Source organism: Theobroma cacao, chromosome 2, assembly GCF_053813885.1.
Source record: "Theobroma cacao isolate CCN51 chromosome 2, ASM5381388v1, whole genome shotgun sequence".
In the NCBI taxonomy this organism is placed as follows: Eukaryota; Viridiplantae; Streptophyta; class Magnoliopsida; order Malvales; family Malvaceae; genus Theobroma; species Theobroma cacao.
Genome location: NC_142640.1, coordinates 2386829 through 2413839, shown reverse-complemented (window position 1 = coordinate 2413839; position 27011 = coordinate 2386829). Strand labels below are relative to the sequence as shown.

The 27011-nt window shown below is 35.5% G+C and overlaps 6 protein-coding genes across 9 annotated transcripts; 5 read left to right on the top strand and 1 right to left on the bottom strand.

Moving 5' to 3' along the window:
* Positions 1-369: 369 nt before the first annotated feature.
* Positions 370-1611, top strand: LOC18607404 (putative F-box protein At4g22165). The gene has a single exon (XM_018114828.2). The coding sequence runs from the start codon at positions 370-372 to the stop codon at positions 1609-1611; it is 1242 nt and encodes a 413-aa protein (XP_017970317.2).
* Positions 1612-2717: 1106 nt separating this feature from the next.
* LOC148763914 (uncharacterized) lies at positions 2718-3881 on the top strand. The gene has a single exon (XM_088803301.1). The coding sequence runs from the start codon at positions 2718-2720 to the stop codon at positions 3879-3881; it is 1164 nt and encodes a 387-aa protein (XP_088659427.1).
* A 3870-nt stretch (positions 3882-7751) lies between these two features.
* LOC18607403 (G2/mitotic-specific cyclin-2-like) lies at positions 7752-10876 on the bottom strand. The gene is made up of 12 exons (XM_088803218.1): positions 10766-10876; positions 10455-10552; positions 10220-10358; positions 10078-10131; positions 9905-9923; positions 9586-9738; positions 9347-9466; positions 9058-9147; positions 8656-8877; positions 8477-8575; positions 8186-8364; positions 7752-8098 (listed from the first exon to the last, which is right to left on the bottom strand). Exons 2-12 carry the CDS (start codon positions 10507-10509, stop codon positions 7960-7962), a joined length of 1269 nt encoding a protein of 422 aa, XP_088659344.1. The 5' UTR covers positions 10510-10552; positions 10766-10876; the 3' UTR covers positions 7752-7959.
* Positions 10877-13254: 2378 nt separating this feature from the next.
* Positions 13255-16023, top strand: LOC18607402 (U-box domain-containing protein 15-like). The gene is made up of 4 exons (XM_018114548.2): positions 13255-13690; positions 13817-13933; positions 14149-14571; positions 14755-16023. The coding sequence occupies exons 1-4, from the start codon at positions 13385-13387 to the stop codon at positions 15808-15810; spliced, it is 1902 nt and encodes a 633-aa protein (XP_017970037.2). The 5' UTR covers positions 13255-13384; the 3' UTR covers positions 15811-16023.
* Positions 16024-17237: 1214 nt separating this feature from the next.
* LOC18607401 (ubiquitin domain-containing protein DSK2b-like) lies at positions 17238-21727 on the top strand. Its single transcript, XM_018115874.2, has 8 exons — positions 17238-17769; positions 18801-19580; positions 19877-20088; positions 20169-20282; positions 20499-20560; positions 20960-20988; positions 21182-21271; positions 21366-21727. The coding sequence occupies exons 1-8, from the start codon at positions 17526-17528 to the stop codon at positions 21512-21514; spliced, it is 1680 nt and encodes a 559-aa protein (XP_017971363.1). The 5' UTR covers positions 17238-17525; the 3' UTR covers positions 21515-21727.
* A 207-nt stretch (positions 21728-21934) lies between these two features.
* On the top strand, positions 21935-26461 carry LOC18607400 (integral membrane hemolysin-III-like protein). Of its 4 annotated transcripts, XM_007041555.3 has the most exons (6): positions 22728-22835; positions 23608-23773; positions 24604-24697; positions 24813-25531; positions 25637-25720; positions 26114-26461. In XM_007041555.3, the coding sequence occupies exons 4-6, from the start codon at positions 24829-24831 to the stop codon at positions 26209-26211; spliced, it is 885 nt and encodes a 294-aa protein (XP_007041617.3). In that variant the 5' UTR covers positions 22728-22835; positions 23608-23773; positions 24604-24697; positions 24813-24828; the 3' UTR covers positions 26212-26461. The 4 variants fall into 4 exon arrangements, with proteins under 4 accessions (XP_088659587.1, XP_007041619.3, XP_007041617.3 ...); XM_007041556.3 differs by lacking the exon at positions 24604-24697; XM_088803461.1 differs by lacking the exons at positions 22728-22835; positions 23608-23773; positions 24604-24697 and adding an exon at positions 21935-22117.
* The last annotated feature ends 550 nt before the right edge of the window (positions 26462-27011 follow it).

The following is a 27011-nucleotide window of genomic DNA, read 5'->3' as shown; positions in this document are numbered from 1 at the left end:
TATATGCACAATTGTATTACATGTTTCATTAGATTAATCCTATATGTACTCGTACTATATATTACAATTTTGCTTCATATCTTACTTACCATTATTATGTAGGAGATTTATCATACTGTTTTTTTAAATTTCATTGAAAAGTAGGAAAGAAAATCTAATTCGAGTTGAACTAAGTCAATCACAATCCATCCTTTATTTACATATTGAAATAGTATCAATAATTAAACTTTAAATTAGGTATATACATTCTCAAATCTATTTGCCTCTCTAATTTTCTCTCTTCTGCTACACTGAGCTAACACAGAAGTCACAGAGCTTTGTTTTTGGAAAGACTCGTCTTCTTTCTCCAAGTCATTCATAAAAAGGAATATGCGAAAAGGAGATATGGTTCATCCGCCATGGGAGGAACTTCCTCATGACATATGGGGTTTTATCTTTCAGCGTCTCCCATTAGTGGATCGTGTTCACGCTAGCGTCGTATGCAAACAATGGAGTTCAGCCCTAAAGCAAACTCCTCGACCCGCTTGGATTTTACTGCACCTTGACGACGATACTCAATATTGCCATCACATGATTATGAGCTACTTTGACTTTGGTGAAGGCGCGATTAAATATCTGAATCTCCCTGAGTCAATACCAAAGGGGGCTGCCACTGGGGCTTCCAGAGGTTGGCTTAGAGTACGTACGGAGGACACGACAACTGATAATCCGCAAATTTTTCTGCTTGATCCAATTTCAGGGGTTCAACTTCCACTTCCTCCCATGTCAACTATACGATCAGCTTCGGAAGATACAAACATCATCTTTCCTAAAATTGAAATATCTTCCCAGGATGCATCCCAATCCGTGGTTGCAGCAGTCTTCGATGACGGTAAGAGTTTGGCATTGTGCAATCCGAAGGATAAGAGGTGGACGGTATTTGAAGGGTTGGACATTGCTGATAATTATAGTTACACATGTATTACATTCTGCAATGGAATACTATATGCCTTAATTATAATTGAAAACGATGCGACCATTCTTCAAACTCGAACTCATTCCATAAAATTAGCAGGTGGTGATCGTCATGTTATTTTGAAACTAATTCCTTTTTCAAAGTCGGAGATCAGTTCCCCAATCTTTCTCGAATGTCCACTCGGAAAGCTAGATTCCTTCGGCAACAATTGGGCGGTTATACCATATTTGGTGGATTCCAACAACGAGTTATTGCTAGTTGTTAAAATATTAGATGACAAGGTTGACGAGGGCGATCAAGAGGACGAGCCCCAAATTCCATACTATCGGGTTGCAACATTCCGAGCATTCAAGGTTGAAGCAAGTGACACAGTATGTCTAAAGAGGTTAAGCAGCTTAGAGAACCAAACGTTGTTCATCGATGGAATGGATATAGTATCCCTTCCATGTGAAAGTTTCAGTAAACATTGCATCTACTTTCTGGAAGAGTCATCTGTTTATGCAGACGAAAGTAGGAAAGCAACTACTTATCCCCAATCTGGTGTTTTCTACCTTAACGATGGAAGGATTGAACATTCGTTTCCATGTGGGGATATTACAAGGAGGCGTAATTTCAGCTGGTTCTTTCCAAATATTAAGATTGGAGGCTTCAACTAGAGTTTTGTGGTTGCAGTGTTAGATTTCTCCCTTTATTCCAAAAGAATGCTATATTTCTTTGGCATTATATCCTTAAATAATTGTTCTATTTTATTTTATTTTTCCGTTTCTGAAATCATATGATTAAAATTTTCTTTATATTTTTCATTGTCTCTTTATTTATTTTGCATTTTACTTTGTAATTCTAATAGGTTATTTTATTAGTTCTTTATAAATTAAAAAAAAAAGGAAAAATGATTTGAAAAGAAAAGAAAACAAAGAAAGCTAACAAAAATCTTTGGCTCTACAATGAGTAATCTTATTTTAAGGGTGAGTATCATCGGTGGGTAAGTCAAATAAGATTGGTGGATGAATCCAATATGATCCTTCAGGATTAGATTTTACCATCTTGATATGATTTAGAATCAACTTTAAATAATATTTTTAATAACTATATACTTTAAATCAATTTAAAATCTTATGTTTTTCACCGTATATTGTTTATCATTAATTTGATTTGATGAATCTTTATTATTTATAAATAACAAAACATCTACGTTATTGTTCGGAATTAGAAAATTTTTTTTAATAAAGTGAAAAGAGTAGGAAAGAAAATCCATTTAAAATTAGAAAATAAAATCCTAGTTGGAGTTCAACTAATTAGTCAATCACAAACCATCGTTTATACATGATTAGCTGATCAAATGTGCCACCTCATTAGCGAGGTAAAACAAAAAAATTTCTAAAGATTTAAATTGAAATGTTAAAAAATTATTAATAATTAATTTAATAAAAAAAATCCCTTTTCGTTCTCTCTCCAACTCGGTCACAGTGTTTTTTATTGTTTTTTTTTTTTTATCTTAACTCTATCTTCTTCTCCCCTTCTTTTTCTCCTATTAAAATTTAAAATTAAAATATTTTACTTTTTCCTTAAACCTCTCTCACCTTCTTTATTTATATATTGAAATGGTATCAATAGCCAGACTTTAAATTAAATGGATAGATTCTCAAATCTCTTTGCCCCTTTAATTTTCTCTCCTCTGCTGCATTGAGCTAACACAGAAGTCAAAGAGCTTTGTTTTTGAAAAGACTCGTCTCCTTTCTCCCAAGTCATTCATAAAAGGAATATGCGAAAAGGAGATATGGTTCATCCGCAATGGGAGGAACTTCCTCAAGGCATATTATGGGGTTTAATCTTTCAGCGCCTCCCATTAGTGGATCGTGTTCACTGCAGCGTCGTATGCAAACGATGGAGTTCAGCCCTCAAGCAAACTCCTCGACCCGCTTGGATTCTAGTGAACCACACCATATTCTACTTTGACATGGGTGAAGGCGCAATTGGGAAAATGAATCTCCCTGAGTTTGCACCAAAAAGAATTATTATGGGGGCTTCCAGAGGTTGGCTTGCACTGCACACAACTAAGGATCTGCAATTTTTTCTGTTTGATCCAATTTCAATGGTTCGAATTCCACTTCCTCCATTGTCAACACTAAGATCGGCTTCGGAAGAAACGATAGGCTTAGTTAAAATTGAAATATCTTCCAAGGATGCGTCCCAAGCCGTGGTTGCAGCAAGTTTTGAAGGGGGCAAGATTTTGGCACTGTGCAGACCAGAGGATAAGAGTTGGACCATATTTGAAGGGCTGGGCGTAGATCTATGCATAAAAATTTCATTCTGCAAGGGGGTGTTGTATGCCATAATTATACCAGAAAGCAATGAGGCGACTCTTCAAGTTCAAACTCATTTCATGAAATTAACAGGTGATCATGATGTTCTTTTGAAACTAATCCCTTTTTCAATGTTGGAGATCAGTTACCCAATCTTTCTTGAAGATCCTCTTGGAGAGGTAGTAGATCCCTTGATGATACCATATTTGGTGGAATCCAATGGTGAGTTGTTGCTACTTCTTAAAATATTAGTCAATGATCACCAGCACAACCAGCCTCAAATTTCATACAATCGGCTTGTAACGTTTCAAGTATTCAAGGTTGAAGCAAGTGATACACTATGTTTAACGAGGTTAAGCAACTTAGATGACCAAACCTTGTTCCTCGATGGAATGGACGCAGAATCCCTTTCAGAAGAAAAGTTTGATAAAAATTGCATCTGCTTTTTCGAAGATTCATTTGTTTATACAGGCGAAGGTTGGAAGCCAATCACTTCTCCTGGATTCGGTGTTTTTCACCTCAATGATGGAAGGATTGAAGGTCCGCTTCCATGTTTGGACATTGTAAAAGGGCGTAATTGTAGCTGGTTTTTTCCAAATATTAAGATTGGAGGCTTCAACTAGGGTTTTGTGCTTACAATGTCAGACTTCTCCTCCATTCCAAAAGAATGTTATATTTCTTTGGCATTATCCTTAAATGCTCTTGTCAAACATTAATAATACGCATATTTTATCTATCATATAATTAAATTTTTCTTCACTTTTTTTGTTTTTCTTTATGAGGTGATGGAATTTTAGGAGTTTGTTCAACATCAAATGCTTGTATGGTTTGAATTTTGAAGTTTGTGTACATATCTAAAGAGAGAGAGTAAAAGATAAGTTGGATTCTTCCAAAGGAATAGTACAGGGGTAAAATCCCTTCACTTCTTTCTGTCTCCAACACCTAAATCAGAAATCTTTTTATACAATCCAATTTCAAGAGAGTTACACCAAGTCAATCACAATCCATCTTTTATTTATATTGAAATAGTATGAATATATAGCCAAACTTAAATTAGACAGATACCTTCTCAAATCTCTTTGCCTCTCTAATTTTCTATCTTTTACATTGAGCTTGTAATACCCAACATCCCATATTTAATGTGAATATGATTGTTAAGACCTATATAACAATCCAAACCCATCACTACTAACAATTTGAGCTTGAGTTTTTGAGGGTCACGTGGTTTAGGCTCAAAAAGTTGCTGGGTCAATGGTTGGGCTTGGGTCATTACAAATAGTATCAGAACCTGCACCAGTTCGATATGAACTTTCACATTGCTCTGGTTGAGTGGGTGGGATTGTAATATCCAACATCCCATATCTGATGTGAATATAATTGTTAAGACCTATATAACAATCTTATAACAATTTAAGTCCACCACTACTAACAACTTGAGCTTGAGCAAAAAATTACTGGACCAATGGTTAAGCTTGAGTCGTTACAGAGCTAACGCAGAAGTCAAAAAGCTTTGCCTTTGTAAAGACTGTCTTCTTTCTCCAAGTCAGTCATAAAAGGAATACGAGAAAAAAGACGGTTCATCCGTCATGAGACAAAATTCCTCTGGACATATGGGGTTTAATCGTTCAGCACCTCCCGTTAGTGGATCGTGTCCATGCCAGCGTTGTATGCAAACAATGGAGTTCAGCCCTAAAGCAAACTCCTCGACCCGCTTGGATTCTACTGCACCCCGACGTTGATGATAATAATGTTTAGGATCACGTGGTTATACGCTACTTTGACATAGCTGAAGGTGCAATTGGGAAACTGAATCTCCCTGAGTTAGCACCAGATGGGTATGCTGTCGGGACTTCCAACGGTTGGCTTGTACTACTCATGGACGTTGAATAAACTGCAATTTTTTCTGCTTGATCCAATTTCAGGGGTTCAAATTCCACTTCCTCCTTTCTCAAAAATAAGACCGGTTTCCGAAGAAACAATCAAATTAGTTAAAATTAAAAAATCTTACAAGGATGGTTGCAGCAAGCTTTAATGGGGGAAAGATTTTGGCACTGTGCAGACCGAAGGTTAAGAGTTGGACCATATTCGAAGGGCTAGGCGCAGCTAATAATAATAGTTTCCTTCAACAATGAGATATTGTATGCCTTCATTACAACCAAAAACAATGAGACAAATTTTCAAATTCAAACTCATTTCATGAAATTAGCAGATGATCATGATGTTATTCTCAAACTAATCTATTTTCCGACGTTCGAGATCATTTACCCTATCCTTCTTAAATACCCAAATCAATACCAAATTTGGTGGAATCCAGTGGTGAGTTGCTGTTAGTTCTTGAAATATCAGAGGAAGAGGACGATCATGACCAGCCTCAAATTTCATACCATCGGGTTGCAACAGTCCAAGTATTTAAGGTTGAAGCAAGTGATGATATACTATGCTTAAGGGGGTTAAGCAACTTAGATGATCAAACTTTGTTCATCGGCGCAATCGATAAAGCATCCCTTCCAAGTGAAATTTTGATAAAAATTGCATCTACTTTTTGAGAGATTCATTTGTTGTTTCAGATGACGGTCGGAAATTAACTACTTCTCCCCAATCCGGCGTTTTCTACCTTAATGATGGAAGGATTGAACCTTCGTTTCCAGGCAGGGACATTACAAAGCATCGATATTCCAACAGCTGGTTTTTTCCAAATATTAAGACTGGAAGCTTCAACTAGAGTTTTGTGGTTAAAATGCTAGATTTCTCCCTTTATTCCAAAAGAATGCTATATTTCTTTGGCTTTATCCTTAAACACTCTTGTCAAGCGTTTATAATACTCCTTCTATATGCAATTGTTCAACCATCCTATTAATTATTTTTTTTAATGAGTATTTACATAATTGTTTTATTTTATTTTTATTTATATAACACTTGCAAACAATTTGTCAATCTTGGAGGGAATTCAAGAATGAATGGGGGAAAAAGGAAAATCATGCTTTTGCTTCTGAACGGTCGGGAACATTAGGAGTGTACTTCAAAGTTCAAAGAGAATCCCACTAATGAATATCACAACTACCTAAGCGATTGCAAGGGACTGTGTGCTTCGGGTCGATCTTTCAAAGTTTGGTTGCTTATGGCCGACGAGTATCCTTGCCTTTTATCCCATGAGTTTGGCTTATTGCAAAGTAGCAATACAGGGCTAGAATCCATCACTTGGCCATGTTCTTTGTCACCTCAGAAATCCTTACCTGAATCATAAATCGTTTTATTCAATCCAATTTCAGGAGAGGTACACCAACTACCTTCTCTATTCACAATTTCCTGTTATCGCCAATTTCTACAAAATCTAAACAATCCAAAAGAACACAACGTTAGAATGTATAGTTGCTAGAGCCCTTGATTGTTTTGAGACTCCTACAGTGTCAGCCAATCTGCAGACCAGGGAACAAGTAATGGAGCATTTTTAGTGGAAAAACTTAAGATGAGAACTTTATGATTATGGACTCACTCTTAACCACATTCAAAATTACAATTTAGAATTAGCATAGCTTGAAATGATTTTAAAACTAATTCGCCCTTGGACAACCAAAATAGATGCAGGTTCATTGTTTATTGGCGGGGTCTGTTTTTGTCTATGTAAGAAATATTGTGTGTTGTTGTGGATGAAAGGCTTGTTGATGCTATGTTGGAATGTCTGTTGGGTTTATGGGATGTGGTGCATGATGTTTTGCTGTAGTCACAATGACCACGGCCGGTCTTTAGATGGTGGATGCTGCTTATCCCTTCCATTTAGGTGTTTGTACGGATAGGGATTTGTCGGCTCTGGAATTTCGGTGGCATCAATGGGAAGCTCGAATCGACCAGTTTTGTGTTGGTGCAGCCTTTGTGCTTTGATCTGGGGCATAACGATAGAAAATCGTATGTACATAAATGAAGGCAGGTGTGATGGAGGAGCCATATGCGGTGTTGGACTAACTTGGGATGCTTTCAATTGCTAAACCAAGGTGGTGGCTGCAAAACATGATAGGGAGATAGCATGAACGCCTCACAAGGGCTCAGTCGAGGAGAGCTTTGGGCGGTCTGTTCTGTATAATTGGTTTAATATGGGTGAGTCTATTATTGATTTGGTCTACTACGGGTGTGTCTGTTGAATTGGAAGGTAGTACTGGATCTTGTGTGTTATGTAAGGGGTTTACTCCCCAATCTGGTGTTTTCTACCTTAACGATGGAAAGATTGGAAGTTCGTTTCCAAGTGGGGACATTGCGTAGCGGTGTTATTCCAGCTGGTTTATTACAAATATTAAGATTGGAAGCTTCAACTAGAATTCTCCCTTAATTCGAAAAGAATGATATATTTCTTTGGCATTATCCTTAAATGCTCTTGTCAAGCATTTATAATACTCATTCTATATGTATTATTTCAGTCATTTCATTATTAAGTTTTGATGAGTATTTTACATAATTGTTTTATTTTATTTTTATCCATATAACACTTACAAACATAACTGTTGAAGAATGAATGGGGAAAAAGGAAAACCCTTGCTTTAGAATTCTGAAGAGTTCATCAGAAATGGGAGAGGTTAGAACTCTCCAAAGTTTAAAGATAATCCCAATAATGAACACAGGTTTTTTAGTTTTCACAATGAAGATGCTCATCTTCTGTTGTTGAGTTGCTTCCTGTTGCAACTTAACATTCTTAACCGTCTAGCAGTTGTGTCAAAGATCCAGGAGAAACTGTGCTGGCTCAGATTTTGCCGAATACCCAAACTTGTATGCACTATACTTTCTGTGAACTCCCGTGAGGTTTCCTGATCCAGCCTTCTGATGGTAAGTAACCATCAATTTCGAGCATTCCCTGTTGGAACATAACAAGCATCCTTCATCATTATTGATAAACTTTGTATAATAAAAGCTAGGCCGCAATCCAGATGTCAGAACTTACAGTAGCTGATCTTCTGAGTATTTAGTATGGCACTCACTGGTCTTACTCCAATTTTTGAACCGGCAAATACTGCACTGTGCTGTGTAAATTGCTGCTGCAGCTAGCAGAGATGGTGGGAACTTGAGCATTTCATATTCCACCAGGCATAGCTCAATGAGAAAGAAGGAGAGAAATTCCAGCTGATTCGGTACCGGGGGTAAAATATATCTCATCAGTATAATATGTGAAGATTAAATGACAAAAGGCTTAACAAACTTCCAGTGATTGATTTAATGGAAGTCTTTAATTTACCTTTTTATCAGATTGTGCAGCCTTGAGAAATCTCCTGATGAATACATATGGAGTTGGCACAGACATGCTGAATTGTAAAGTGTTCACCATTAATTTCTCCTAGAAACACAGCAGAGCTATTAAATAGAAGAAAAATAGAGGAAGCAGGCACTGAAAACTCTTGCACTAGGAAATTATACCATATCTAGAACATCCTTCCTCGTGTAAGCCTTATCTGAAATCAGAACAAAATCCTCCACTAATGGGACAGAAACCTCCTCATACTTGCATGCTAATAACATGGCTGTCATGCCAACCAATTGAAGCTTCTTTCGGATCACAGTGCAACGCTCCAAGAATCTGTCTATGAGATTGATGGTAAGGAACAATGTTTCATCCATAAGCTGAAATTTGTAGTGAACCTGTTGTTAAAATCAAATTAAGAAATTCTTGGGTCAATAATACATCTTTCTAATGAGACAGAACTACTGAATTCTGTTTTATAGCATTTGAAAGAACTTTTTAAGTTTGAAATATGCAAGTATGTATCTGATAGTTCCTCCCTAACCGCCTTGAGAGAAGAACTAAGGTTAGACATATACCTCAACAAGCCAATCAATGAGGATGGCCCTCATCTTTTCATTGATGTCAAATTGCCTGTCCATGTAATTTGGAGAGACGCAGTAAGAAACCTGCACAAACAACCTCTGATAAGTAACTCAAAATTCAATGATCACCAATGATTCAATCGAATGTTACTCAACCAAGTTTGCCATAATTTGTCTCATTGGCAAAATTTATCTTTAGTAATGTTTTCACACAACAAATTTAAATAAATTCATATGGACATGTATATAAAAACCATATTTGGAACAACTAATTAAAACTTACCTCAGTTTCTCTATAATAAGCATAGATGTCATCTACATATTCAACAACTGCAAGTGGATCTTTCGAATCATTTCTGTCAATATCAATGATAGAGTCCTCCACATCTTCCATTTCAAACTCCTATATATATTCAATAGCAAGGTTGCTGTAATCATGCTGCTTTGCCAAAAAATATATCCGAAAAAAAAAACATTTCAGCAGTGAAGAAAATGTAGATATTGCTATGGAAAAACACATACCATTCCGTCAGTTTCATCTAGCACTGCTTCTACGTGCTTCACAAACATAGGGACCATGACATCACTAGCATCCTCGAACTCTTCCGCATTAGTGATTATGCAATCCTCCAGGCCACCAGGCTTGAGTGTCAGCTTAGTTTGGTTCTTAGTGTCCTATATAACACATTCAGTCCAACAACTTCTATTTAGTTTTCTAATGTTTTAGTTCCTATATTAAGTTGGAGTAGCTTAGGAAGTAGTAGAATAGAAATCATAAAGCTTCCCAATCTGTGGTCAGTCTAAATAGTACTACTTCTAGGAAGTGATGCTGGTTGCTAACCGTTTCTGTAGCCAAACTCCTGAACATAAAAAAACATATATATACATATAAATTCAGTTTTTGAAGTCAAAATTCACACACACACAAAAAAGAAAAGATTAAGAGCATCAAAAAAGACATTAAAGGGAAAAAAATTACTAATAAGTAGGATATAGGAGTCAGTTAGATAGAACCTTGCATTTGGTCTTTGCTCCAGAGCTGACTTCTTATTGCAAAGTGCATCTTTCCTGTGTAAAACACAAACTCAAGTCAATTTCAAGATAAATAGACTAATGATGAAACCATGGAGTTTGAGATTATGACAATGGAAAGTACCCTGCAAATTCTCTTTTCTTAACCAAACAAGGGTGGTGGAGGGAAGCTCCTATAATGTTCTGATTGATGCTACTCAGAGCTCTTCTTTGATTTTGCCCCATGTCCTTTACCATCTTGACACCTCCCATTCCCAGCCCATCTTTCAGTTTACAAAATATTCCAATAAGAAGATTAAGAAAAAGAATGTATGAAGAAAATGAAAAGGATGAACTATACAGAATATGTTGAGGATTACCATGACCGTTTGGAGGTGCAAAGTGGCCTGGATAGTTCTCCTTTGATCTTCTCATTCTTTTGTTTTCTTCAAAACTAAAAAACCCCCACTTCCAAGACCTTCAAGAGAACCAAAAAGATCAAAAAACCTTTAGATTGATCGAAGAACACCCATATTCTACAAGAATTATTAGAGGACAACTAACTTGATTATGACACAAACTCAAAACCTCCACTTAACAATCTGTTAAACAACTATGAATCATGATTTTCAACTAAACAAACCCTCAAATTTGATATTCAAACAAGAAAAAGAGACACTAGACAACAAACCCCAGTGATTAAGCCTTTTATCTCTCTGTATCTCTGTTTATGAAAAGGGGATGACAAAAAGGAAAGGAAAAGAATTAGGAAACAAGGCTTGCAGGGAGTCCTCTACTCTTCTGTATTTGAAAATAACGGCTAGTAACTAACGACCGTTGGATTTAAATAAAATAGAAAAGTCACGATGGTTTATTGGACGATTAAAAGTCATGCCACGTTCTCGTCCTTTTTCGAAATATTTGAGCCTTTTGAGCTATGTGGGGTCGGGGTTGAACCCCAGGAGCTGAATACCGAGCCGTGGTTACGCTCTTCTCCACTCAAAGGAGCGCAAGGAGGTTCTTTGAAACTTCCAAACACGTGGCGCTCAATACTTTATAGGTCTTGTTTATAAGATTTTTTACGACAAATTTATAAGATTAAAATTTAGTTGGGTACTTTAAAACACTGTTATTTTAAGTAAAATGTCAAATATTAGTATGTTAATAGTAAAAAAAATAAAATTTTTTAATATAATATTTTTTAAATATTTATTTTAAAACGATTGAAACATCATATCATATAAATAAAACTTAAAATAATTATATATTTTTTGATAAAAGAAGAGATTTTATTAAAAAGCTTTTAAGTTAATTCGTATATTACAAAATTTTATATTAAATAAATAAAAAAATTTAAAATTTATAAACGTGAACGTCGTACATTCCATCAAATTAATTTTTTTAAAAAATTTTAAAGTCAAGTTGAATGCTCCAAGCAACGGAGTAAATAGTACGATCGGACCCATGTTGAGAGCTTCCTGAATATGAGTGGAAAGATACTTTCATAATGCACATACTCTTGAACTTCAACAATCATTTATCATGTATGATTTTATATACTAAACAATACTTGATACTTTTACATACTTTTATAAACACATGTAATGAACATATTACTCAAAATTTTTCATCTTGCTTAACTTATAAAGCAAGCAAGGTTAAGATTTGGGTGAGATTTCAACTCCAAATATGGGGCAAGGCGGAGCTTGCAATGGGATGAAAAACATGTTGGAAAAATAAAACTAAAAAATATAATGAGGAACTCAAATTGGTACAGTTGATGGTACAACCCTTTTATCTTTTTTCCACACTCCCTTTAACATATTGGAGAAGTAGCAGGCAACTTGAGCTGGCACCATTATTTCACGACCAACTTTCCTTTAATAGAGGCCCCATGGAAACGGAAATGGTGGGGAGAAGACTTTGAATCGCACGTCCACCTTCTCCCCCTCGATTCGGTGGTCGGAGTCCAGGTCAAGGCAGGCCTTGATTAGGACCATATCAACCCAAAGAGACAGACCTCTGTTAGTCGTCGGGGTGCCCCCTGTCCAGGCCACGTTCTTTGTTTTCGTTTTTTATTAACACCCATTATCATATACATTTTTGCACGCCGACATTTAACAGTACTAACCAAATCAACATCTAATCTTTGATTAATGCTTCCCTATTTTTTTTTTTTAAAATAAAACTTCCTTGATCAAGAAGTTAGAATAATCATTGTGCTGGCTAAAGTTAAAAATTAATCCGATCATATAATAAAAGAGTTTCGGTTAAATTAAATGGTTAATTTTTAAAATTTATATTTGATACATTGTCAATTTATGAATTGTATATATTATCAATCGATAATGTATCATACATAAATCTTAATTTTTATTTAATATTATTTTAAAATTTTTACTCCTTTTTTTTAGATGATAAGATCTCTAATCTTTAACCCTTTTTTTAATCTAATCTTTTAACTTTAACACACACCATTGCTTAAGCGTGTTCACAATGCAATTAGGGAGGTCCTACAAGATTATCCTTCTAGAAAATAAATTTTTAATCCTTTTGAGGTGTTAAAAAACTATTACTTATTATACACGGAAATTGAGATAGAATAGTTATGAAAAGTTAACAATTCTCATATAGTGAATTTGAATTGTTCAACGGTTGAATTAAGTTCGAGTTAAAGCATTTTACCATCAAAATCATGTTTCGTAAGCATACTTAGATTAAATAATTTTCACGAAATTGAAGATTTTGAAATTATCCATTTTCAGTGAACTTAGATTGACCCAATCAAGGAATCTTTGTACAACCTTCATGATGGTTATCCATTTCTTCCATGATTTGGTTCTTGCAGGTAAAGCCATCATGATATCAGCGGCTCCTCAATTTCAGGTTCAATCCCAGAGGGCTCCATGCCTTAGATTTTCCTTCGTCGCATTTTCCTAGCAAAAGTGTGGGGTCCCTATGCACCAATACAAACAAATTCCCGGGAAAAGATTGCACGTGAATACGCGTCACGTTGTCAAAAAACCGCGTGAGCCGCATAACTGTTTTTCAAATTCTACTTTCACTTTACCTTTTTATTTTCCCCTAAATTTCCACTTTGAGTAAACCCACAAACCCCGCGAACTAACCGTTATTAATAAAACCGCCAAATTAAAATAATCATCATGCACATAGAAACAGGACAACCTTCTTTATTAATCATCACTAGCGGCTGACCCCCCTCCATTTTTTTTTTCCTCACAAGTTTTTTTCCAGGGAAGTAGAAGGATTTCTAACCATCCTTTTGAGATTTAAGCTTGTTAGTTAGGGAATGGAGAGGCAGATTGTGACGGATTCGAGTTCATCGAATGTTGGAGATGGGAGTGAGGTGGTTAGGGAATTGATGGAAGTGATAGAGACTGTTGGATCCTATGCTGAATTCAGGAAGACCCAAAGGAAGGAGTGCTTGAATCTGGTGAGGAGATTGAAGCTTTTGGTGCCACTTTTGGAGGAGATTAGGGGGCTTGATGAATCGGTTTCGGGTTTCGCTTTGGATTCTCTGGGTAACTTGAGGAAAGCACTGCTGGGAGCGAAGAAGTTGTTGAAGAATTGTAACTATGGGAGCAAGATATATTTGGTAATATCCACGTGGTTTGCCTAACTTTTTTCTCATATCCTTTTCTTTGGTTGGCTTTTTGGTCTTCTTGTCTTCTGTCCTGATTGAGGATCTCGTGTTTTTTTTTTTTCTGTCTGTCAAAATCAGGCAATGGAAAGCGAGGCGGTGATGTGTAGGTTTCATGCTGTATATGACAAATTAAATCAGGCTCTTGATGACTTGCCTTACGATGAGCTCGGAGTTCCAATTGAAGTGAAGGAGCAAGTAATTTTTCACCTTCCGTTGTGTATTAATTTAAGCCAAAATCTGCTTCCATTTCACATTTTTATGTTTGGATGAACTGATAATTTCTTGGTAAAGTTCTTAATTCTTGTTCTTTGCACCTTGAGGTCTTGAACAACCCATGGCTTCTTAGTTCATTGGTTGAGTTTCTTGATACTTTTCTGGCTTAGGGTGCTTATCTTGTTGATTGGTTTCAGGTTGAGCTAATGCGAATGCAACTGAAAAGGGCAAAGAGGCGGACAGATACACAAGATATGGAATTAGCAATGGATATGATGGTTGTGTTCTCTAAAAAGGATGACAGGAATGCAGACAGTGCTATTCTAGAAAGACTGGCCAACAAGCTAGAATTACATACCATTGCAGACTTGAAAGCCGAGACGGTTGCTCTCAGAAAACTAAAAAAACAGAGAGGTGGACAGAATGAATCCATACAGCAAATTACAGATCTTCTGGGAAAATTCAAACAAATTGCAGGGATCGATGAAAGTGTTTCACTAGATGGTCCGATTTCAACAAGAACTCTCCAGAGGTGTCAATCTTCGATGGTACCCAATGAATTTCTCTGCCCAATTACATTAGAGATCATGACAGATCCTGTTATTGTGGCAACTGGACAGGTAATCTGACATTTCTGTATTAACAGATGTTGATATCTTGGAGCATTAAAGTAATATCATTTCTAATGGACCAAGTCAAACCAAGTTTTGAAGTTCATAAATTTGGATTAAAACTTTCTGATTTGATGTTTCATGTTTCAAGAAAACTGAGGTGGTTTTTTCTGCCCTTTTTTCGTTTTGAAGACTTACGAAAGGGAAAGCATTAGGAAGTGGTTAAATTCCAACCATCGAACCTGTCCGAAGACCGGACAAACTTTAGATCACTTGTCTCTAGCACCAAATTTTGCACTCCGCAACCTTATTCGGCAATGGTGCGAGAAGAATAACGTTGAACTGCCTAAGAAGGATAGATATGCATCATCTGATAACTACTCTGCTGAACTCATGGAAGAAATCTCTTCATTGGTTCAAGATCTATCTTCTAGTCAGCCGGATGTGAGAAGAGATGCCATCGTGAAGATCCGCATGCTGTCGAAGGAGAATCCAGAAAACAGGATTCTCATTGCCAACAATGGAGGAATCCCTCGTTTAGTTCAGCTATTGCCCTATCCAGACTCCAATATTCAAGAACACACTGTCACTGCCCTCTTGAACTTGTCCATCGATGAGACAAACAAAAGGCTTATAGCCCGAGAAGGAGCTATTCCAGCCATCATCGAGATCCTGCAAAATGGAACTGATGAAGCTAGAGAGAACTCTGCTGCAGCCTTGTTTAGCTTATCAATGCTTGACGAGAACAAAGTTCTAGTGGGAACCTTCAATGGAATCCCACCATTAGTAGATCTTCTGCAAAACGGGACTGTCAGAGGTAAAAAGGATGCAGCCACCGCACTCTTTAACTTGTCCTTAAACCAAGCCAACAAGTCTAGAGCCATCAAGGCAGGTATAATACCACCATTACTTCATTTACTCGAGGATAAAAATCTGGGCATGATCGATGAAGCACTCTCAATCTTGTTACTCCTTGTATCTCATCCTGAGGGCCGAAACGAAATCGGTCGGTTGTCTTTCATCAAAACCCTGGTTGAAATCATAAGAAGTGGAACTCCCAAGAACAAGGAATGTGCCGTGTCGGTTCTCCTAGAGTTGGGGTTAAACAATTCATCTCTTACCTTGGCTGCGCTTCAGTTCGGTGTGTATGAACCCCTGAGAGAGATCACCATAACCGGAACAAACAGAGCCCAAAGAAAAGCTAATTCCTTGTTGCAGCACATGAGTAAGTGTGAACACATACCCTGAACTTGTTCCCCAAAAAAAATGGTTCCAAGTTCTCTGCAAGCGGTGCCTACTAATGTTTTTGGCTGTGTAAATCAAAATTCGTTGTAGCATATTTCTTTTTGCTTTTCAGTATGTCATTGTATCATTTTGTGGCTTCACAACATATTAGAGATTGTGAATTTTGTGCCAGTACATACTTTTGAATTTATTTATCCGAGTAATCGGATTTGTTTTTCTCTTTTTTTTTTTAATTTAAATCTATAAAAACATTTTATTCGTGCTTATGAAAAAAAAAGTATATTTGATGTATTAATAATTTATAATATTCATACATTATTATTAAAGATGTTAATAAATACTTTGTAATCAATTATTCTTTATTGGTCAATTCGATTAAATAAAATTATGATATTTTATAATCTAATTCAGATAATAAAATTACTATCTGTCACACGTTCGGATAATAATCGAGATCTGATTCATTGTAATACAAAAAAATTTTTTGGTTTAAAGTTAATAGTTTTTTAATTAAAAAACGTCGACCTAACATTAAGATAGTGTTTGGTATGAGAAAAGTGAGAGTGTATTTTTTGTAATGTGTCTAATTAAATTATATTACAATATTTATTTTGCAATAGATCACTGTAATATAAGATTGCAATGCAATCACATTACAGTAAATGGATGTAATGTGATTGCAGTTTAAAATCAATGCAATCAAATTATATTGTATTCTATAATGTTATCAAAGATATTTTTATCCTTCAACTTTATTATTTTGTTAAAAATATTTTATAATATTATAATTAAAATAAAAAACATTAAAATAAAATATATAATATAAGAATTAGAAAATAACATAAAATAAAATATAAGAAATTAAAATTTATATAATATAAGTAAAAGAAATTAAAATAAAATATAAAATATAAAAAATTATATTAAGAAAATAAAAATAAAATATATAAGATTATAACAAGAAATTAAAATAAAATATATGTAAAGATGATATTATATAAAAATTAACAATAAAAAATATAAGTATATTAAATTTATATTTTAATAAATATGAATAATTTTAAAAATTAACATTACATTTTTAAAAAAATATTTATAAATCAAATATTACAATGTAATTTTTTTTATTTTAATTATTATTTTATTTATATATTAAATATTATAATATTATATTTTTTGTGATCACATTTTTAATAATGGTGTTACGTTATAAAGTACCAAAGCTGCATAAGAGAGCAATAATATAATCGGCTGAACAAAGCTCAATTGGGCCGAATTAGTACAAAAGTCTGAGCCCATTTTGCAAGACAAAAACCCCTCAGGGTACCATTTCCACGAAACGTGGCAGAGCACGATTGGTTACATGACAAATTTGTTGTTGGAGAGAAATTAAAAAAAAGAATATCCGGATTTCCTCTTTTATTTACTCTCTTGTTTCGCAAGGACAAAAGCTCACACACAAACCCAAACAAAACTCTGTTCTGTTAGAATCCCTCACTTTTCTCAAAATCTAAAAAGCCTTTTTTTTCTTTTTCTTTTCACGATTCTTTATATAAATTTCCCCAATTTTTTAATATTTTAATTTTTTTTTAGAATTTTTCACTGCCTAAATAAAGAAATAGAAAAAACAAACTTACAAAAGAAAAAGAGAACGAATTCGTTTTCATCTGATTTAACTAGGGTTAGGGTTTTTGATCGATCTGAGAGAGAGAGGGGATATGGGTGCGGAAGGCGATTCGAGTGAGTCACGACTCGGTGGAAATGGAGGAGAGGAAGAGGAGGGGGTGATGGTTAATATCCGGTGCTCGAACGGTACAAAATTTACGGTGAGGACTAGCCTCGACTCAACCGTCGCATCTTTCAAAGCTGTCTTGGCGCAGAATTGCGATATCCCAGCTGATCAGCAACGATTGATTTATAAAGGGCGAATCTTGAAGGACGACCAAACCCTTCAGAGTTATGGTAAGTTTGATTTGCCTTTTAGAAAAAAAAATTTTTTTTTTCCGTGAAACATTTCTTGGGTTCGTTCTCAATTTGTGGATTTTTCATATTTTGAGGATAATATGAGAAAATAAATTGGAAATGGTGAAAATTTCTGGAAAATGAATCAGGTATTGATTAATATTGAAACGTATGAGGAAAATGCGTGGTTTTCTTGAAAAGAGTGTAAGGAATTAGGTTATTAGTTTGAGAATATGCTGATTTTGGTGTTTTGCTATTGGTTTTGTTGGCTGTTTTCCATGCTTTTGAGTTTTTGAGCTGGTTGAGATGGCCATGTATTTGATTGTTTTAACCCTGGTGTCACTGAAGATTGTGACACGATGACTGACGTTTTTGTTGGATTGCTATACCCATGTATCAGAAGGAAAACAAATGGAAGGCATGGTGCTAACCTCAATGTGTGAGTTATTTGGGAACTGATGATATAGTTTTATTTGGTTATTGGGATATGGAGAACTGGCTTCCTAGCGTCTGGAGCTTGGGAAACTAATAAGTAATTTAACATTTCACATAACAAACTCTTTAACGACTGATGGAGATTGTGCCGAGCTTGCTAAACCCTTGGTTCTTTTAGCCAAGCAATTTACATCACATGTATATACTATCCACCTCTTTCTGTCCACCATTTCATCTTAGTGATTAATTTATAATGCTGTTTCAATATATGTCTATATATAGGATGCTTTCTTTCCTCTTTATACTAAATATTTATACTAGTGGCAATCTGAACACACAGTCTGGTTCCTCTGATCAGTTAAAACAACTGTATTTGATAACTTAATAATACGGTGTAATCATATTTCAACAGCTCATTAGTCACTAATCCTGGGACTTTAAGTCCTAGAATTATAACTGCTGTGTATGTAATGCTTGCTTTAGAAGATAATTCTATTTTTAGGAGGGTCAAAGTAAGTGTGTGATAGATGCACCCAGATTATGCACAAATAGTTAATGATCACTTGACCATTTCACTGTCTTCACCCTTATTGAAGGTTTGCAAGCTGATCATAGCGTCCACATGGTTCGTGGTTTTGCCCCATCTTCATCTACACCTCCTGCTGCTACCACAAATGTTGGAACTCCTAATACTACAACAGGGGTCACGCGGGGTGTTGGTTCTAATGAGGGTGCTGGTCTGGGAGCACCCTTATTCCCTGGACTTAATCCACTTGGTGGTGGTGGAGGTGGAGGTGGAGGTTTGGGCTTGTTTGGAGCCGGACTTCCTGAATTTGAACAAGTGCAGCAACAGCTAACTCAAAATCCTAACATGATGAGGGAAATAATGAATACACCTGCTATTCAAGGTTTGATGAATAACCCAGAGTTAATGCGCAGTTTGATTATGAGCAATCCTCAAATGCGTGAGATTATTGATCGGAATCCAGAGCTTGGCCATATACTTAATGATCCTAGCATCCTGCGCCAGACATTAGAAGCTGCAAGGAACCCTGAACTCATGCGTGAAATGATGCGGAACACCGACAGGGCAATGAGTAATATTGAATCCTCTCCTGAGGGATTTAACATGCTTAGGCGTATGTATGAAAATGTTCAGGAGCCATTTTTGAATGCTACTACTATGGCTGGAAATAGTGGAAATGCTCCGGGTTCAAACCCATTCGCAGCTCTATTGGGCAATCAAGGTGGTTCTCAAGCTAGGGACTCGCCTAACAATACTTCTACAGCTGGTTCTGACACAACTCAGGGCCAAACTGCCCCAAACACAAATCCTCTTCCTAACCCTTGGAGCAACACTGGTGGTGGTGGTGGTGGTAAGTTTCAGCCTTCTATACTTCATTAAAGCATCTTTTCTTGTCTAGCCCTTCTTTTTGATCCAATTTATGTATATTTTTTTAATTTTATGCACATGTTATTCCTATTGTAATGAAGAAAAGTATACTAGAAGCCAAAATGCTACTGATTAACAAGATGAAATTATGTGTTGTATAAAGAAGCATGATCCTGAAAGCTAATGTCTAAGTAATTTTGATTGTGTTTTAGTACTGTTGCATAATATGTTTTATATCCAGATTTTCCTGATGAAACACTGTGTCCTGTGAATTTTTAGGGGGGACCCAGACCAACACTACGGCAAGATCAAATCCTGCTGGGGATGTCAGGACACCAGGTATTGGTGGTCTGGGGGGCCTTGGACTTCCAGATATGCCACCCATGTTGAATGGGATGCCAGATGCTTCTCATTTGACTCAAATGTTGCAAGACCCAGCTTTATCACAGATGATGCAGAGCATACTGTCTAATCCCCAATATATGAATCAGGTACTTAGAAGAATCACTTCAGTCAAGTGATTGTCATTTTCTTATTTCCATTTTGTTAAGGATCTGTTTTTACATTTTAGATTATGAATCTCAACCCCCAACTACGTGGAATGTTTGATTTGAATCCTCAATTGAGAGAAATGATGCAAAATCCAGATATACTCCGTCAGATGTTTTCCCCTGAGACAATGCAGGTATATTCTATGCAGTATACATCTCTGAATTCTCTCTCTTAAGAAATGCTTACATGACTTTATGGTTTTGTATAAGCTCACTAGCTGATATGGTCTTATAGGCATGCTAAGGTTACCCCACTGGATTATATCAGATAATTTGATATTTTCAGGTGCTATTTTGACAGTAAAGTCACCTATGTTCACCTTTCCTTTGTTTTCTTGTATTTCTTGCAGCAAATGCTAGCTTTACAGCAGTCACTTCTGTCTCATCAGCTCAATCGACAGCAATCAACCCAGTAAGTGATAGTACCTCAGTTTATCCATTGGTAACAGAAACCTCAATGGCAGTTTGCTACTTTACTTTTGATGTTGCTGTAATACTTGTAAATACTGCTGTTACAAATATCAGAATTGTCTTCTAAGTGAATTTATATCTGGTTTCTTGATCAGACATAGATTTCTTCTACCCTATGCAATTGTACTAGATAATTATTTGTAAATTATTGTTTTAAATTGAGCCATTTGAGGATTTAGACAAAAAAAAAATCTCCATTTTTTATTGTTTATATGGTAATTTGGCTTTAAGATGATTAGCCTTGGCATATTTTAGCTTCACGGATATTAAAGGTGCCTTTATAATTCATTCCTTGATAATTATGTTACTTTTTTTCTAACCATATTTGGCTTTTTTACAGGGATTCAGCACAGCCCGGTGCTACTCCAGGTACAGAATAGAAACAAGTCCATATTGTAGTAATGAATTTTCTCCACAAAGGCCATCAAGAATACTTCCTTGAGCCGTCAAGGGCTCTCTCTAACATTGACCTCTCTAGCTTGCTTTTGCCACCTTTCTTTACTAGCTCTTCTTTCATCTATTTTTCTGTTTTACACTTCATTTTGTTTAATTGCATTTTCAGGAGCACCCAATACTGCTAGTCTGGAGTTGTTGATGAATATGTTTGGTGGTCTAGGTGCTGGTAGCCTGAGTGTTCCAAACCAACCTGATGGTGAGCTTTCGGATATCTTTTCACATAAAGTGCTTTTATTAGATTTGCTATATTTTTGGGTCACAACTAAGTTTATTTTTATTATTTTTTCCAGTTCCCCCAGAAGAACTATATGCTACACAATTATCACAACTCCAAGAAATGGGTTTCTATGATACACAAGAGAATATCAGAGCACTACGTGCTACTGCTGGGAATGTCCATGCTGCAGTTGAGAGACTTCTAGGAAATTCCGGGCAGTAATTTTCTCAAAATTTCATGTTTTTAAATTTGACCAAGAACTCTCATGTAAGACATGTAAGATTAGTTGATTTGTCTTGGTGCCTTTAGCAAACCACAGATTATGGGCATACATGCTGATTCCTTTTTGGGCGTGTTTAATAAGCAAGTAAGCACGATGATATACCCCAGAACTTGTTGATATAGGCTTATGCATACTTTGATGATTTCCTCTCTCGCCCGCGCACTTGCTTATGTACATACACTGGGAATTACTGTTTTTCCTCTTTTTTTTTTTTTTTCCCGATTTTAATAACTTAGAGGATGTTTCTGGCATTGTGATTTTTGTTCTCTGTTTACCTTTGAAGTTTTTTGATTCTATGGAGTCTTACTGGAAATTTTACTCATATATTGAGTGTGAAGTCATGAACCACTACTCGGCTATTCAAGCATGCATTCGGGCGCCAGATAAGTATGGACTTGGTTTTCTCGCGCCAATTCGTTGCTGTTTAAAAACAATGAATTCGAATACAATGCACACTCCTTTCCTTCTGGAAAAAGTGCGAAGTAGGATACCCAAAGGGAATCTCTTCATAATCCTGGATGCCCCAGACCAGACATTTACAGGTGAAAACAGTACAACTTTATTACAAGTATTTTTGTTGTTTAAGAAACAAAACCACTTACTTTACATTCACAGAGTATTTGACTCCAAGAAAGAACTGAATTCTTTTTATGATATGCTTCTTATAATATTAAAACTTGATTAACACATTGTTATCCGCCTTAATGAACAGTATGGACAATAATGAAAGTAATTCAGAATTACACAAACGGGTAAAATGAATAGTATAATTATATCACACGAAGAATAATAATAAAAATAATTCAGAATAAATAATAGAGTTCGAATTTTTTTTTATATCTTTAATTCTATTTTTTTGGTTTTTTTTTCTTATTTTTCTTTCCGTCACATGTTTTCGTAAAGAAAACTTTAGTATTGTCCATTGTTAGAGGAAAAAGTAATACAAAGAAACGTAATTACAAGCTTAAATGAATATGACTTCATTGGTAAGCGTTGGACTTGAAATCAAATAACAAAGCATAATTACATTTAATGGCATGTTTTAAAAAGTTGGGGAATTCTATAAATGCTCGAAAGTTTAGGGTATTATGTTAGAATATTCCGAATACCCGTTAGGGATGTAAACGACTAACTGGAAAGTACAAAGGACTGAACGGTAAATTAAACTACTTTGGTAGAGCCTTAGAGGCAAAGTTGCTTGCTTTTGAAACCGATCTTTCTCTTTCTTTCTCTCTTCCTCTCCGTTTTCAATGTGCTAAGGTAAATGTCTTGTCGGGCTTTCTTTTAATTCAAGTTTTTCTTCATAGTACTGAATTCTACAAGTTTACTTTCCTTAATCGTTGCCTTTTCTTTTGGCTTTGTTAGGTAATTTTGAGTGTTTTGAATGTGATCAACTTTAATAGCATTGCATGAATATTTCGATCTTGTTGCATATTTCTGCATTATGATTCAATGGGTATTGTTTTTTCAATTCATTTTAGAGAACCCATGTCTCAAAAAGTTGATTAATTTGTGTTAAACGAACCACCCTGGATACTGGGTCTTTGTATTCATGCAATTTGTCATTTGCATTATTGGTAGAATCAAAATGAAAGTGAAAGAATGCAGTTCTTAGTGTGGAAATGTCTGAATCCATTTTGGATTCTCTCTGTTTGTGATTGTTAAGTGCTGCTTTTAGTTCATGTAAACTTCAGTTCTGTCTTTTATTGAGTTAAAATATCTTGCATTCAATGTGAGTGAAAAAAACCTTATTGTGTTACATTTTGTAATGCCTAGTTTGGAGAAAATAAAATTAGACCTAAATGCATGGAGAATGCATGTATCATTTACGTGGTATTTACTGTTTTATAAGATACCTAGATAATGTTTAATGAATTTCATAAGATTTTGTCGTGCTTATCGGAAATCTATAGTTTTCTTTGTTTGGAATTGAAAAGATTATTGATTTCAAACATGATGATTCATTTGTGAACGTAATAAGTATCAACTTTATTCTCAAATGATATGAATTCCATTTTTAATTTGATTACAGATACGTGCCTAGTTAACCTTCAACGTCTATGGTGGTTGTTAATAGTTCTGAGATGCAATAATTGCAAATTCATATTTCCATAATGAGATAAAACTAGTCCAGATTTGACAGACAGGTGATGATGGTATCTTATTATTGTTAGCTCAACAAATTCCTTTTTTCCAAGGTAATATTAAGTATAGTATGCCTTTTCTTTTGATCATCTGCTTCTTGTTTTCATCCCAGTAGTGACAAATAACTCATGCAATTTGAAAAGAAAACAATGTGACTTTTATTAACATTAATTAGAGAGGATGTGTTTTAGTAAACTTTAGTTAATAAGATAGAAAAGCGAAAATAGAGGCCAACTTTTTACAATACGTAGGTTGTTTTCCTAAACATTTTATTGCCTTGATATTCATCCATAATCACAAACTTTGTGTCAGGGATTCTAAACCGTAGATCATTCACTTCCCTTGAGCTATGTTCTGCCTAAGGTCAAACTCCTTGCATGAAAACTCCTTAACTTGTGAAAATCTTTCCGATCTTTGTTCTTTTAGAAAGTTATTTGAATGGCCATTGTGTACAATTGTGCTCATACATGATTCTAAACATGAAGAGAAGGTTCAAGAGGTAAATGTTATATGTGATAAACAAAATGTGATCAAGATTATAAAATTTCATTACACAAAATTGCTACTATTCTATTTCAGTCTTTTTTGCCATTTAAAGTGTTGTTCATAGAATTGTGTTACTTAACAAATTTAAAACATGAACGGCTATTATTGTGTGAATATATTGTTATGTCATGTTTGTGATGAGAAATGTTGACAAAATCAAATAGTTTAGTTTCTTTATCTTTTGCTTTAATGATTTTCTTATCACAAGTTTGGGATGTCATAGTCTGCTTGGTTTTGCTTTTATGGATCTGACCCAATTTTCTTGAGTGATCTATTGTTGTGTACTGATTACAGCTTTGGTTGCTTAATTTCACTTAATAATCTAAGTTATTTTCAGTTTCAGCCAAAATCTAGGGTAATTTATTTTGATGTCTGGTCAATTATAGAAAACAACGGGTATTGAAGCCACAAAGCTATATTTGGTCATTCAGGTCGTAGAATTTATCTCCAACTAGCTGTTTTTCCTTCTTTAGTTTAAAATCCACCTGATTAATTTTAATTTGGATTCCGCTAGCATGACCATGGTCTTCTGATTACCTTTTTCAGAATCAAACACCATCAGATGGTTCAACAAAGAATAGACTCTAAATTCAGTGAATATGGACTGCGGAATCCAGAAAATAACTCGCCCACTTGTGATAAGCAACCTCCAGTTGGTGCAAAGAAGACACCATTGAGAGATCTGCAGAACGAAAATAGAATTGTGCCCAACTCCACGGGAAGCTCCCCATTTTCTAAAGATAGAGGACCTGTTATTGATCCTATTAAGTTTTCTGGTACCAAGAGACCATCCCCTGAATGCCCTGTGAGCCCCTCCCACTGCCAATCTCGAAGCAATAGTGCTGCAAGTGGGCATCTTGTCTATGTCCGTAGAAAATCTGAAGCAGAATTAGGGAAAAGCAGTGCTTTTGACGGTACCAGCATAAGTAATTGCCAACAGCTGACGCAAGTTGGTCAAATGGAGGAAATTAACCAAAAAAGAGCCCAAATAAAGGAGCCAAAAGTTTCTTGTTTTCCAGCATTTGCACCACTCCCAATGGCTTCCTTGACAAGTTCATCTGCAAAACCGTCAGTACTATTACCTCTTGGAAAGTCTGCTATGAGATTAGCATCATCAGAATCCAATCAACAGCCAGCTGTTTCTGCTGCCTCTTTGTTAGATAGTCCAAAAGGAAATAAAAAACTTCATTGGGAAGAGCGGTATTATGAATTGCAGATGTTTTTGAAAATGTTGGACCAATCCAATCAAGAGGATTATATCCAGAGTATGTCCATGTGTTTCAATGAAATCAGTCTTATCATGTTCTACTCTTTCAATTGTAAAATTGTTATAGTACTGATTTACAAATTTATTTATGTTATCTTGGCAGTGCTTCGATCTCTTTCTGCAGTTGGACTCAGCAGACATGCTATTGAGCTTGAAAAAAGATCAATTCAGCTCTCACTGGAGGAAGGTAATATCTATGCATGTGTTTTGTTATTTTTTATGGGGCTGCCTTTTGCATTTTGGTTCAATTATCTGTATGCATGTATGTATAGATATAAACATAAGCTTAAACAGATTATGTTTAGGATGTCAAGGTTACTATGTTTATAACACACCCTCACTGCAATTATTTGGTGATTTTCAAGATTCATATATATCATATTTTGTGATCACAACTTTGTAGCAACAAAGCAGTTGTGACTGGGAAGTGGTTTGAGGTCTATAATCTTTGTGGCATGGCATTAGTGGCATTCGCATTGTGCCATCTTTTTGCTTTATGCGATTCTTTATCATCTATTACTATCTTTATACAGCAGGAATTTGATACAATCTATTCTGTTTTCTTTCTCTGTTGTAACAGCAAAAGAGATGCAGCGTGTTGGCATTTTAAATGTATTGGGAAAAACTATGAAGGTGGCTAAAGCACCCTCCAGTCAACCAGATCAGTCCTACAAATAAAAGGCATCAAGTGCAAGGTAGTAAGTGTTGTAACCTATCCATCCAGAGCAGGTGCACAAAAGTGCACACTTGTTCCTTCCTCCTAGTCTTTCTGCAGTGGTCACCTCTGTGCTCACTATCTGGTATTTATTGTAGTTTCAACTTGGAATATCCTCTGTATATTTTTCCTAGCAAAAGCTATGGAACAGAATCAAATTCAAACACTACTGTCGTATATTGTTGAAATGATCCTTCAATTTGCTGCTATCAAGCCTAGTCTTTCCTGTTAAATTGGCTTCTTATATTTGATTTTGGGGTTGAGTATGCCCAAGGTTCTCCTAAAAGCTCAGGGTTTAAGTGTTCAGCCAGCTAAGTGGGATCTTTCTCTAGCTTGTGCCGTCAGCTCGGGCTTGCAAAGACATTTAACAACAACTAAAATCCTAATGCTTGGATGTAAAAGGGTGGAGGTGGGGGGGTTGTATGTGAAAGAACATGAGTCAGAAGAATAAACAAAAGGTAAAAGCTAGACTAGATTAGCATCCTGAAAGGATAGGAATATTGAGCTCCAAGGAGTTCCAAGTCAAATTTTCAACTCTCCAATGCACTCCTATTCAAAGCTGTTACTTGGATAGATTATGGAAAATAATTTTTTTTAATTGAATCACTATGTGAAAAAATTTTCATCACAATCCATGCATCTTCAAAAAATTTTCACCATGACATCAGAAGAATATTAATTAATTCATCAATTATATAAGACATCTACCTTTCCTAAATCGGAGAGAGGGGAGGAGAGTTTGTTATTGGTAAATTGTTTTATG

What these genes read in the sequence shown, in the direction of transcription:
- LOC18607404 (XM_018114828.2), top strand. Translation starts at nt 370, where the DNA reads ATGCGAAAAGGAGATATGGTTCATCCGCCATGGGAGGAACTTCCTCAT.
- LOC148763914 (XM_088803301.1), top strand. Translation starts at nt 2,718, where the DNA reads ATGCGAAAAGGAGATATGGTTCATCCGCAATGGGAGGAACTTCCTCAA.
- LOC18607403 (XM_088803218.1), bottom strand. Translation starts at nt 10,509, where the DNA reads ATGAGAAGATCAAAGGAGAACTATCCAGGCCACTTTGCACCTCCAAAC. An exon ending in GGAAGGATGTTCTAGATATG is followed by an intron (nt 8,576 to 8,655) that starts GTATAATTTCCT and finishes CTGTGTTTCTAG; the next exon opens with GAGAAATTAATGGTGAACAC. An exon ending in CTGCACAATCTGATAAAAAG is followed by an intron (nt 8,365 to 8,476) that starts GTAAATTAAAGA and finishes GTACCGAATCAG; the next exon opens with CTGGAATTTCTCTCCTTCTT.
- LOC18607401 (XM_018115874.2), top strand. Translation starts at nt 17,526, where the DNA reads ATGGGTGCGGAAGGCGATTCGAGTGAGTCACGACTCGGTGGAAATGGA. An exon ending in AATCGACAGCAATCAACCCA is followed by an intron (nt 20,561 to 20,959) that starts GTAAGTGATAGT and finishes GCTTTTTTACAG; the next exon opens with GGATTCAGCACAGCCCGGTG. An exon ending in TGTTCCAAACCAACCTGATG is followed by an intron (nt 21,272 to 21,365) that starts GTGAGCTTTCGG and finishes TATTTTTTCCAG; the next exon opens with TTCCCCCAGAAGAACTATAT.
- LOC18607400 (XM_088803461.1), top strand. Translation starts at nt 24,829, where the DNA reads ATGGTTCAACAAAGAATAGACTCTAAATTCAGTGAATATGGACTGCGG. An exon ending in TCAAGAGGATTATATCCAGA is followed by an intron (nt 25,532 to 25,636) that starts GTATGTCCATGT and finishes TTATCTTGGCAG; the next exon opens with TGCTTCGATCTCTTTCTGCA. An exon ending in TCAGCTCTCACTGGAGGAAG is followed by an intron (nt 25,721 to 26,113) that starts GTAATATCTATG and finishes CTGTTGTAACAG; the next exon opens with CAAAAGAGATGCAGCGTGTT.
- LOC18607402 (XM_018114548.2), top strand. Translation starts at nt 13,385, where the DNA reads ATGGAGAGGCAGATTGTGACGGATTCGAGTTCATCGAATGTTGGAGAT. An exon ending in ATGGGAGCAAGATATATTTG is followed by an intron (nt 13,691 to 13,816) that starts GTAATATCCACG and finishes TGTCAAAATCAG; the next exon opens with GCAATGGAAAGCGAGGCGGT. An exon ending in CAATTGAAGTGAAGGAGCAA is followed by an intron (nt 13,934 to 14,148) that starts GTAATTTTTCAC and finishes GATTGGTTTCAG; the next exon opens with GTTGAGCTAATGCGAATGCA.